This window comes from Crocodylus siamensis, chromosome 5, assembly GCF_052110815.1.
Source record: "Crocodylus siamensis isolate JL-2025a chromosome 5, ASM5211081v1, whole genome shotgun sequence".
Lineage (NCBI taxonomy): Eukaryota > Metazoa > Chordata > Crocodylia > Crocodylidae > Crocodylus > Crocodylus siamensis.
In genome coordinates, this window is record NC_143399.1 from 199,613,676 (window position 1) to 199,627,132 (window position 13,457).

General features: G+C 48.9%; 1 protein-coding gene across 1 annotated transcript; it reads left to right on the forward strand.

The window, feature by feature from the left end:
* Positions 1 to 8,173: 8,173 nt before the first annotated feature.
* On the forward strand, positions 8,174 to 12,557 carry LOC149865130 (uncharacterized). Its single transcript, XM_090049821.1, has 3 exons — positions 8,174 to 10,094; positions 10,700 to 10,806; positions 12,479 to 12,557. Exons 1-3 carry the CDS (start codon positions 8,730 to 8,732, stop codon positions 12,555 to 12,557), a joined length of 1,551 nt encoding a protein of 516 aa, XP_089905947.1. The 5' UTR covers positions 8,174 to 8,729.
* The last annotated feature ends 900 nt before the right edge of the window (positions 12,558 to 13,457 follow it).

Genomic DNA, 13,457 nt, shown 5'->3' on the forward strand with positions numbered 1-13,457 from the left:
AGGGATGCTGATATACAAGACGCAGGAGTGCTTTAATTAGAGCCGCTCTAGTTAAAGGGCCATCCCACCCCCCACCCTCAGAGCACGTGTAAAAGTCCCCAAAGATATCATCAAGTACTCCAGGTTCAGGGACTAGCCATATGGGAGATGGAGGTGTTAGGAATTTTTCAGGTTTGATTTTTAAAGAGTTCATGGAGTACTTGACAATGTATTAAGAGAGTAGGAGGGACGTGGTGGTAGAAGGCTAAAAGAATCAAGTGTTGGTTCCTGGCATTACTGTATATTGATGCTTTTCTACTAAAACCGGCGACCTTGCGTCTCTGGCCTCTATCTGCCTTTAATTCCCCCAAAGGAAGCAACGGCTGTTGGTACAAGAATCCAAGTGTGGGTTCAGGTTGAGACCATTTAACCACCCGCTTTTTGAAAAGAGCCGAAATCCCCTGAACCTTGTTGTCAGGCAATTCATGAACCTTCCTAAACTGGATTTCTGTTATGAAAGCATGACCAGAGGACTAGGCTGGGGCTTTTCCTCTGAAATGACAGCAGAAATATCCACACCCTCTGCTCTAACTGTGGACTGCATCTGAAGGGGGTCGGACTTGATCGGCTCAGGTCCCCTCCGACCCTACATCTACGAATCTGCATGCAGCCTGTCTATGCCACGAAAACAGCGGCCACAAAATAGTACCCCTTTCAGATAGGAACTTCTCATCAATGCAGTGTTCTGGAGAGCTACAGGTAGCACTGCTGGAAATACACAGAACGCTCCAGTCCTCCTGGATCCCAGAATGCCTTGCTTCCCCCCCTCTCCAGTAGTCCAAGGAGCCTGCTCTCTGACTCGCACCACACCCTGTGTCCACAGGGAGGAGCAGTCAAGCTCACATATCACTAGGTCTACTTGTTACTCCATGCAAGGTATGCCAAAGTCCCCTCACCTGCCCTATAAGCTGCTTTAGGGCTGTACCAAGATGGCTTGGAAGTGCAGTTTGCCATGTGCCAACTAAGGCCAGACCCCACAATACACACCCCTCAGCCTCCAAGTGGTCTACCAATTGCACACGGGCAGAGGAACCATTTTCTCATCAATGCCTTCTTTCTTATGGGAGATGCAGGTCAGGAAGTCATGGTGCCGTCTTCCTTCATGAACAAGATAAAATCCTTGCCCATCCATGTGGAACCTGATTTCAAGACCTCCTCATACTGCTTGATAGGACTCTAGTGATAGTTTGGCTGATTTTTGGGTCACATTAGCAGCTTTATATGAATCCATTCCTGCTCTGCCACCCAAAAAACAACACAGTCCTGAATCTACCTCCCAAATCCTCTTGTTCAGTATCTGTTTTTGTGGTATCGGCATCACTCATATAATCTACAAGTTCTCCTAGGGCACCAAACTCTTCAGAAGTTGTGTTTGTATTCAGAAAGTAATGAACACTGTATTTATCCCAGACTTAAGCTCCTCCCACCAGCTTCCAGAAACTGTTCCAAAAAATCCTGCATTCACTTTCTTCTAGCTGGACTATTTTCCCCTGTTAGAACCCACCTGCCCTGCAACAGGATCCTCCGAAACCCCCACCTCAATATTCATATCATTTTCATTCCCTGCAACAGTTTTGCCAGCTGCTTCCTTATAAACAGCACAAATTCATTTTGCATCCTACCCCGTGTCACAGTTAAAACTCTTAGCTCCCATCCAACTAGACATGAAACCAATCTGATATATTATTGCAGGTGAAGAGGTTCCTTGGGAGCCTGTATTGGACACAACCTATTGATTACAACTCCTTTTTGTAAAGAGAAGAGTTAATAGAAAGGGGGTTCTGATGAAAAAAAAAAGACAAATGAGCAGAGTACGCAGGTTAAAAACTGTTGTGTGCCACTTAAAACACAATAGTGCAACCTAGTGGAACAGTTCAGAATAGCTGGAAATAAGTGCAGCTCTAGAAAAGAGAAAGATTGCCCTCCTTCCCACTGAGTACCTAATACAATGCAGGAACCAGAATAGTAGTTTGAATGTTTTCTAGAAGGGAAAAGGAGGAGTGAATGGCCCAGTAGAAGAAGGCGTGTTACAAAAAGTAGTCGCTCTGACAGCATTTATCAGAGGCCTCCCCTTCCCCCTGTATTTGAAGCCAGCAAGGATGCCTCCTCTCCATTCCCTGTCTCCAATTGAAGACACCTCCCCAGTCTGCAGAAACTTCCTCTCCCAGTCCAACAAGACGCTTCCCCTTCCACTCTTATTACCCCTAATTAAGACCAGGGCTGTGTGCTGGTGCCAAGATGAAACGGAATTAACCAGCCCACCCTTGTTTCACATTTTTCACTCACTTTTTATTTTAAAGACAGATATTCAGAACTATTTGTGCCTTGTTGGCTATCAAGGTTGAACACAGGTTGAACTTGCTGGCTATCAACAGGCACAGGTATACTGAATGAACAGCTATGTTGAACACTCTTGTGTTGAGTGTTAAATTCATGACTCTGTAGACTCAATGACCCACGTTTGAGTATATGGGCATGTGCAGTCAGCCCTATGTTATGTAATCCACTTGTGGTGGGAAAATTTGCCAGTCTTGGGTATGGTACTAAGTACTTACCTGAGGTAACTGACCCCCAGATTGGTCAGTGGAGCGACTGCTGTGATTGACACCCTTCCTGCCTGAGTGATTGGTTGAATGGAAGATTGACAGATGTGGAGTGACCAAAAGGGTTAAAGAGGGCTGAGGGTGGAGAAACTGATAGACAGAGTGAGGCAGAGGCATGCATGGTGAAAGTGGGTGAGAGCTGGGGCAGCTAATCCCCTCTGTGTACAGTTAAGAGGTTGGTCTAGTGCCCCCTGGCTTGTGGCTTGAGCCAGTGCAGGCATGTGGCTGAATTTCCTGAATCAAAAGTAAATGTCTGATAACCTCTCTTAGTTTAATCCCTGCAGCTTTGACTAACCTGCAAAGACTGACTTGATTTAGCCTTTGGGCTTGCATCCCATTAGGGCTTTGTCTATGCCCCTTGCTGCAGACGGTATATGGTGCTGGGTGCAGTATGGAGGGCCCGGCTCCCCATAGCAGCCTTAGCTCCCTGGTCCTGGGGGAGGGTCAGCAGATGTTGTGCCAGGGCATCCCAGACTCGCTGTCCCTTGATGAACTGCTCATTGAGGGATGGTCCTTCCCAGGCTTCTCCTTGCCAGGGACACCACAGGTGCCACTGACATGCCACTTGCTGGACCATATCCTTGTCCTGGCACTGTGTCTTGGCAAGCCATGCATCCCAACACTCTTCCCTCCAGGTGTCACACGTTGTGGAGAATGCAGATGGCTGGGACCATGAGGCTTATGGTCTCCTGGATGGCACACAAGCAGGATAGGCAACACCAGTGAGTCTTGAGACACCCAAAGGTGCACTCGACAGTCACCTGGCAGCAGGCCTTATTAAATACAACTTAGCTAGGGATGAGGCGTCTAACATACGCCTTCAGCAGCCATAACAGGAATGGGTAGGCTTTTAAGTGGCACATTGACTGCAACTGTCCCCACCTGGGATACAGGGGATTGTGTGTTGGTTAACTGTATGTTATTGGTACACTTGATGACCCAATGCATTTGCACAAGGGAAGGTTATGGTCATCTTGAACTTATGAACATCCTATGCATAAATGTGCTCTAGGTGGATGAGTATTATGCCGACAGGAAAAGATACGTTGTGTGCAGTGATTAGTACTGTGTGTTTGCAGAGAGATAAAGTGCATGAAAAGCTTATGAGGCAAAATTAAGTAACTATTTCACTTGGTACTTTGGTGTTGGGTACAGAGGCTGAAAGGGCCATGAGCACAATAGTGTGCTGAGTGCACCAAGAATTGATTGGCTGAAGGGTTCATTGACGTGTGGCAGTTTAAGAAAACCAGAAAACTCATGAAGACAAGGAACACACACCTTCATAGTGTCCATTGCCTATGTATCCTGTCCCTTTGTATGCTGCATCTGTTCAAGTGGGAGCCTAGGGTTGCGACTGATCTCGTCCACAGTGTCTGTGTGGGCACAGGTGTGAGTTGTAAGCAAGTGACCCCCCCTCCCCCCTTCTGGGAAGGGTAGATGTAATAATTGTGGTGTGTTGGGTCTGAGGTGGCCAAAGGCCTTTGCCCAGCTGGGAGTGGATGTATGGAGTGAGCTTGATGGGTGAATTCCCTTATGCTCATCTGTGCATCTGTGAGCACAGGGAGAGCCCTGGGAGGCCAAACCCTGTTGGGACACTTACTGATTGAGAAGGTCAGAGTGGGAGGGAGTGTAGCTGCAGCCTCTCAGTTGCATTAGGAACAGAGGAACATTGCTGTGGTGCCCTCTGGATTGTATTCTTGTTTAGTGATTAGTGTTGTAGTTAAAGGCTTTGGTTGCTGTTACTGTTGATATTACGGTTTGTTATTAATAATATAATTAATTATTATGCCTCCTACTTGTGTTCTTTGTAGTTTTGTGTGGTTTTCCCAGTTAATTATTGCACACGGTCATGGAAAAACTTTGAGTATATGCTGCCAGCACAGAAGAGGTTAAACTGACATGCGTGGTTTGAAGCTGTGAGTGGAAATTTCCAAGGCTCACCCAGTCCTTGCCCCCGGGTGACCTGCGGAGCTGTCAATCATTGTTGACCTACTTTCCCCACAGATGCATGCTCAGACTGTGTCAGCTCCTGACTGAGAGCATGCTCAGTCAGAACCTGACATGAGGTAATCAGACTAGAAATTTCTCTGCGGAGAGCACGTTGATTGGCTACCAAATTGATATAAAAGTTCTGTGAGCCCCTCCCTCGGTGTGGTGTGTGTGGGAAAGATCGCGTGGACTAGAGACAGAGGCTGCTGCTGCAGGGACTGTTCTCTGAGTCAGGCTTCAGGGCCTATTGATCTCCTCCTTCGACTCTGTTGATACTTGCTTTTATACTCACCTGGCTTCCGACTTACCCTTGAACGAACTAACGGCTTACGATTTTGGATCACCCTTTGGACTTTGTTTAACCCGGCTCCGGACCATCGAACTCGGCTTCTTCTTCGACTACAACCCGGCTCAACCTTCTAACCTGACACCTTTACGGCTCATCTTCTGGCTACCGACCTCGGCTTTCGTATTCAACCACCCGATTGTCCACTGCTGTGGACTGGCGTCACGCGACTCGTTACAGTTTCGTTTGTTTGTTACACCCATTAATGAGCTGTTGACCAGCCCTGGGACTAGGTCTTCGGACTGAACCTCGTGGGCCAACAGACCCCTTTGTTGTTTGTACGTTATCACTGTAACAGAAGAAAGCAACTGTGTGCCTCCGCTTCAAAGCGTGAGTAAAATAAACCATCTTTACTAAACCACTACACCTGGGTACTTCTCAGACTCCAAAGCCGCTAATCCCAGCTGTCTGTGCCAATAGCCACCACCCGGCCAATCCACCGTGACCACAACCCCGAGCTTGGCTTGCCAGCTCTGCCGGGTTCATCGCGACATGGCGTCACAAACAGGATCCACGGGAGGCATGGAGTCTGAGTTAATGGAGAGCTGCCCATGGCGCAGCGGGGTCCGTCCGACCACCGAACCGGAGGACCTTTGGAACCATGTGGCGTTCCATCAGGCCACTAACCAGCCGCAATTAATGACTATCTGTCCCTCCAAGGGATAAGCGGGAGCAAGAGGGCCGTCTGGCTCAGTCCGGGAGCCCTGGGCTGCGTACTGCGAGACTCCCGGGCCGTTTATTGCCCGAGGGAGGAGACCGGGACCACATCCCCGGCTCGCGGAAAATCTCCGGCCGTGGCAAGCCTCAGCCCGGCTCAGGAGCTGGCTCGGTGCATAAAATATGTGGTGGAAGGTGGGAAGAAACCCCTTCCAAGCCCATTCCGCTGCCCGAACATCCCGGCCGGATCGAGGGGCCATGAGCTGATCACCCAGCTCCGTGAGGCCCTGGAACAAGGCGGAAACGAGACCAAGTGGATCGGTTTCAAAAAATGGAAGAAGGGCTGTATAATAAAGGTCCTGTTTCAGGAATATGTGTTATTACTGGGGGAATTGGTGGATCAGGGGAAACAACTGAGGATCGCTGCTGAAGCCGCAGCGAAAAACTTAAGCGAGCGGCCATTACAAGATGGCGCTGACCAGCTTAAGAGCGCGGAAAAAACCCCGCGAAAACCCCCACCTACATCACCGCCCACTCCGCCCACAAAGAGCCCTCCTCCCACGGCAACGTCACCTGCCACTCCGCCCATCTGGGGCCCGCCTCCTGCAAAGGCACCACCTGTTGCAATCACATCACCGCCCCCGTACGTCAGCCAGCGCCACCTAGAGGACGTACGGGAGACATGCAACCATACAAATGAGATAAACGGAACTACATGCAACAATGTATCAACAACCGGAACGAGAAGCAACCGTGTAACCACAAGCGAAGAACGGACAGATATGATTGCAACCAATACAAATGAACCAGCCAGGAACCACACGATTACAAGAAACGAAGCAAGCAGAATTAATATAACTGAAAACCAACGAAAACAACAGCTCACCCTAAGCAATGAGGAGGATGTAATAACAGCGTATCCCATTGCGATACAAAAACTGGTAACCGATCCTCAAGGGGGAACGAGAGTAACCGTAACCACAAGATCCCGTACCCGCCCAGAAATGAGCGAGCTCAAGAAAGAAACATCGATACGAAGCGATGAAACACCCATCACCTGGCTAGATCGTCTTGTGGCTGAATCGGGAAGCGAAACAGTAAATCAAGAGGAGGCACTGCAGCTAGTTAGGAGTTCCGCATGGAGTAGAGCCAAGGTAGTTGACCCAGTCCCTGTTCTGGCAAACTACCACTGGCCAATACCTTTGCCAGCCCTAGCTGTGGAGGCCCTCCAGCGGAAAATCCACACCTGGCATGAAGGAGCAGCGGGTCGTGCCAGTGCGACCTCGATGGTTTATGCGATCATGGGGGCTTCCTATGCACTCTGGAACCCAGCACAACAGGCACTAAACCTAACGCCTGCTCAGGCGCAGGGAGCATGGCCACAAAGATTCGCCACCACCCCAGGGGACGTGCCATGCCTGTCTGAGGCTATAGAAGCTGCCACAGAGATTTATGGCGGAAACCAGAGCATCACCGCCCGCCTCTTGTTGAGCGCTTCCATCAATGGTCCGGTTATACATGTTTTGGGCCAATTAGACCAGCTACAAGGAGCGGTGAAACCAAAACCACCGAAGAATGCCTACCCCATCTCTGATGAAGAATTAAGACCCATGCAAGCGTATCTTGCTGAAGAACCCGCTACCCATTCCCGATGGGTAAATTCGAAACCACACCAGAGGAAACCGACCCGGACTGTACCCTTGACCATGAGAAAGGATCAAATACATAATCCTTTGTCATCGAAACCGAAATATCAAACATCCTACTCGCCTCCTCAGAGAACACCAAGAGAGAGAGCGATGTTCGGGTTTCTATTGGGAAGATCTGGCCTCTCCAAGGAGAAGCTACAACTCCTTGGAGATGAGGGACAATGAGCCCTTACAAAAACCTTAGGTTTCAACGAAGACAACTAGAAGCCAAAAAACGAGTGATCGCCATCGGCGGAAGTCTGGCGATCGATGGCTTGACTGATCCAACCAGGCGGCAAACGGACTCAACAATCGAAGTAACACAAAGCCAACATAAGCGAAACGAACCTAAACTGAACTCAAACGAGGAAACGATTAACGAACTGAAACGAAGCGAACTAAAACGTGATGAAGCAAAACTAAGCGGACAAACCGAGCTGAAACGGCGTAACCCAGAACGAAACGAACCAAAGCGTAACGAATCTACACGAAGCGAAACTCAACGAAGTGAACTCAACCGACGAAATGAAGCGAAACGAGAGCAAGCGAAACAGAACGGAAATGAAACGAAACTTAAGGCAATCAATGATATTTTGTCTGAAGGAGTGCAGGAGAGGGTTGGAGAAAGAGATATGGAAGCTCGAAATGGAAAACGAAAGATATTGGTAGCGACGAACCACATGAAACTCTTTGATAGCGATCCTCGACTGTACGCCTCAATAGAGATACAGAACCCCGATGATCCGCACGACACCACTACGGCAAGATTCCTATTAGATACAGGGGCCCAGGCTAACGTCATCAAACCGTCGATCCCACATCATCGTACCAACAAGGTAATGATGGTTCAAGGCCTCAATGCTGCCACCGCAACAGCTCGTGTAAAATTTATCGTAAAGGGCCATCCCAAACGACTGGATGCAGTCCTCGGGAACGTAAACATTTTAGGAATCCCCAGCATTTGCACTTTGGAATTGAAGCATAAGGTGCTAGAAGTCCTACCTATCACGACTGTACCTAGACCAGAATGGCATACACCCTCGCTAAAAATCCACTCCCTATGGCGGTATACTCCGATACCAACGAAGGTGCATCTTCAGGACCCTCTGGACACCTTGCTAGACGACTTGGTCCGTGAAGGCTCCATCAGGCGAATACAGGCGAGCACTTACCTTTCCCCGGGTTGGGGGACACCAAAGCCTGGAAGACCGGATGCCATACGTCTCCTTGTGGATTATCGTGAGGTCAATAGACGTTGTGTAGCACTAACCCAACCTTCGTCAAGTACGCTGCCACAGAACCTATATGAGATGGCCAATTATCAAGCCCATGACTGGGTGGGCACAACTATAGATCTAAGGCACGTTCTATTCCATACCTATCGACAACTCTGAGGGTATCCTCAACATGTGCATCAGAGGGAAAATGTTTCACTGGAACGTATGTCCACAGGGCTATCGAAATGCCCCAGCCTTAGCCACCAGTGCTATGAACGACACCCTTGACAGATTCACCAAAAGCAATGAAATCGCAAAGTCCATCCGAATCTGGGCTTACCTCGATGACATAGCCATCATGGGCAGGAACACAACCGCAGTAACCCAAGCCACGAACGATCTCATCCAACATTTAACTGCTGAAGGATGGATCGTAAATAAAGAAAAATCTCAACTGCACCCGACGAGTGAGATCACGTTCTTAGGGACTACCTTTACTCGTAACATCCGTAAAGGCGTGGCCCACGATGATCTCTCCTTTGATTTATGGGAAAACAAAGAATTATCAAAGAAGGTAGACTTTCAATCCCTGCTGGGAAGATTGAATTGGGTCCGACATTTTATCACTCCTGATCATCTCCCAGTCATAGCTCGGATTCAAAGGCAAATTCGAGAGAAATCCAGGCGCCAAACCCCCTGGACCCCAAAGGATGACAAGGCATTGCACAACCTGGTAATATCTATTCGGGGAACGAATCTTCACGCGATTGATTTTGATTCGCCATTAACTGTCACAGTGGGATTTACAACAGAGCACATTTTCACCACGGTAAAGAATACAGATGGAAACTTAGTATTTCTGGCTCATCGTACCATCCGCACAAACCAGCATAGGTATGGTGCCATAGGCAAAATCCTCCTAGCCGCTCAGCTGGCAGAACCACTCGCTATTGGACAAGGGCGATTGCAGGCAGTAGGAGCAACTTTGATATCTCGCCTAGCTCACGACCGACCCGATCCATGTTTCCATGGAGAACCAGCCACATGGAGTGCTTTAGTATTAAATCACTTATACCATTGGAATGCATGGAAGTATGAGGATCTGCCGCCGCCCCCGATCATTGAGTCAACACTACACCTCACATTGTACGGAACAACCCAGCTGGCTTGGATGGCATCAGATGGTTCCACCCGTGAAGGCGGGAAGTATGGTTTTTATTGTCATCCATGCTGCATACACGATATCCAACCCGGCTGTGAATCAGCCCAACGTAATGAACTCTTGGGATTCCATGCAGTTATACAGCATTGCTTAGAAAACCACGACGTGACTCTCCCAGTTCCAATCATCGCTATCTATTCTCATTACATCTACGAGATAATAACTGGCACGACTAAACCGACTGAACACCTTGACATTTGGGAAGACACATACCGACTGTTGTCGCAGTTCACAATCTTACCACTAGTCCGCCACACGCGTTCCCATAGGAATGACACCGACCCGGTACACGCTACAATCGATGAGTTGCCACGACTAGTAGCTAATGATGAAGTATTCCCCCTAGACGATACAAGCGAACCCAGGCCACGACTAGTAGCTAATGATGAAGTACTCCCCCTAGACGATACGAGCGAACCCATGCCACGACTAGTAGCTAATGATGAAGTACTCCCCCTAGATGATACGAGCGAACCCATTCCACGACTAGTAGCTAATGATGAAGTAAGTACTCCCCCTAGACGATGCGAGCGAACCCATGCCACAACTAGTAGCTAATGATGAAGTAAGTACTCCCCCTAGACGATGCGAGCGAACCCATGCCATGACTAGTATCTAACGATGAAGTGTTCACTCTAGACGATACCAGTGAGCCCGTTTGTATTGACCCCTACCTCACTTGGTTGCACGAGCGATGGAGTCATCCAGGCCCTAAGGCGTGCTACTCCCGATGGCGTGAGACCATAGCAGAGAAGCCACAGTATGGCCTACATCGTGACTGGAGGCGCGTAGTCCAAGCCTGCGCAGCCTGTGCAAAGAAGAAAGTACATCCGACGAAGAGCACGAAAGGAGCCCTCGCAAAAGAACATTTCAACCCAGGTCAAACCTGGCAAGTCGACCTTTTTGGGCCATTACCCGGAGCCTCAATCCCAAATAAGGGGCTACTCGTTGTCGATCTCGGCTCTCGACTAATGACCGTCGTACCCCTTCGCAAGTCCCACGCCACAGCAGTTACAACAACCTTAACCACCGTCTTCGCGATGTGGCAAGTTCCCACCACAATACAATCGGATGGTGGGCCGCCTTTTATGTCAAACACCGTCGAAAAATTCGCTAGGTCATATAACATCACATGGCATCATCATCTTCCTTACCATCCCCAGCCCAATGGGGTTGTGGAACGGGCCATAGGACTTTATAAAGAAGCGCTCCGAGTAACGGGAAATGGGAGTTATCGAAATTGGACAGTCCGCAATCATGAGATCTTAATCAATCTGAATGCAACCAAACCCTTGTGGGAACAACCCACGGAAAAACCAGTCGAAGCATGGGAGAAGAAATTTGCAGACAACGAGATAGTGTGGGTCTCCCTTCCAGACCATAACCATCGCCATCCCAAAGTTTTGCACGGCGTGATACAATCCGCGGAGCGATATCCGAACACCTACTTAGTCACCCTTACAGATAGCGGACGGACAATACTCACCCACCACAACTGGCTATCGAGACGCTCTAATACAGAAACGATTTCACCACAGGACATTACCGATACTAACGATACCATGTAAAGTGACAGTTCCTGTCCTCCCAGCAAGGGGGCAACTGTTTGTCCCTTACTAAGTGCTGGAAGGTACAGGAGAGATAGGTCTATAGGTAAAAAGGACGCATTCTGTTGTTTTGTTTATATTTGTCATTTCAGGCTATCGGATCATTCCTCGGAGGAGTTGAGGGGAGCCTGGAAATTAGAGTGACAACTTAAATCAGACAAGGCTACAAAGCTGCCAAGAAGACAAAAGGACTTTGGAGTACACTGGATTTTGATGTGTTGTAAATATGTTACTTTTGTATCTGCGGTATCGATCACAGAATCTGAGCGGTCTCAAAATTCAGTTCTGTACCTGCTCTCATTGTGGGCTAATGCCACGGGAGACGACAAGAATGGTGAGGGATTGACCGCGTGTCTAAAAATCCCTCTGTCCGTCGAGGATTCGGTTCTCATCCCGTATCCAGTACCGTTTAACATCGAAACCTGGTTGACCAAAATCTCAGAAAGTAAGGGGAACGTTATCAATATCTCTGTCCCCTTGAAGGGAGGAGGCTATATTCCAACCAGTTACACTTGGCCCTGCGAATTTAACCTCAGCACACTCTCGCTCATTACTCAACCCCCTCGCGAGGAGTGCTGGGAAAGGGAAGCTCCGTATGCTTGTTCCGGTATCCCATGGGGGATAAACCCCGACGGTGAGGACTGGTCTCGGCCAGACATGTCGTTAAAGTGGGACCCCCGCTCGATTATCCCACCTTGGCACTTCACCCTCGTTCCCAGGGGAAGGAAAACTCCCGACCCTGAGGTCGTCCTCTCACCCCTCATAAGGCTTACTCCCTTGGTAGTGTGGAATGAATCATTAAACATCGATCTGACTCAGCCAGGCCCCAGGGGAAACAATTCATGGTTTAGTTTTTATTACCCCATATTACGAGCCGTGTTAGCAAGTGCTATGTGCCATGGTGTGGAACAACCCATTAGACCATCCGGCCCCCCGAAACGGACTAGGCATGCTTTTCCTGCCCCAGGTAGGTGCTCGGAATTGAGTACACCGGCACCTTTGGGACTAGTATGGGCATGCTCGGATGGGCGATTGTACACCACCCTACCAGCTACATTATCAGGTGTACAGTGTTTTTTAAGTTCGGTTTTATTTTGTCTGCCCCTACAGGCCTCCACGGCACACCTGCCGAGTCCCCTCGTGTCACACCAAGATAAAAGATCTCGTACTCCGGTATGGAGTTCTTTAACGCACGGGGAAAAATTTGCCCAGGGACTCAGTTGGGGTTTTGAGGGTCTCTTTTTCTGGGGACTCGCGATTGCCAAAGCCCGGATAGCACTAGCCCAACTTTCTGAGCAGGTCGAGTTACTAGCAAATCATATGGCCACGGGTTTTGACCTCGTAGACCAACAGCTACAAGCAGTGTCGCGCATGACTATGCAGAACCGATCGGCGCTAGATGCACTCCTAATCCAACAGGGAGGACTGTGCCAATATTTGAACCTGTCCCACGATATGTGCTGCATAGCCATCCCTAATGTCAGCGTCCCACTACAAGGTCAAGTCATCAAAATCCGAAAAATTGCAGAGGAGGTCAATTCCATTGCAGGAATAGGCCAAGGATGGCTGTCTAGAATATTCAATTGGTTGGGCTTTAATGTGTCATCCTGGCTAATGAATTTGTTAACACCTTGTTATCATTTTTATTCGTGTTCCTAGTTATCGTTCTTATCGTTAGTTGTATTTCTAAGATTCTGACACGGAAGGTTTCAAACTTGTCATCATACGTATTTACCACCGTCCCATTACATGAACGATTCGAGAACGATGTTTCCATCGAGGAGGAGGAGGTATAATTCGGCTTTTAGCTTCTGTGCTGACCGCAAGGGGGCATGTCATGGAAAAACTTTTGAGTATATGCTGCCAGCACAGAAGAGGTTAAACTGACATGTGTGGTTTGAAGCTGTGAGTGGAAATTTCCAAGGCTCACCCAGTCCTTGCCCCCTGGGTGACCTGCGGAGCTGTCAATCATTGTTGACCTACTCTCCCCACAGACGCATGCCCAGACTGTGTCAGCTCCTGACTGAGAGCATGCTCAGTCAGAACCTGACATGAGGTAATCGGACTAGAAATTTCTCTGCGGAGAGCA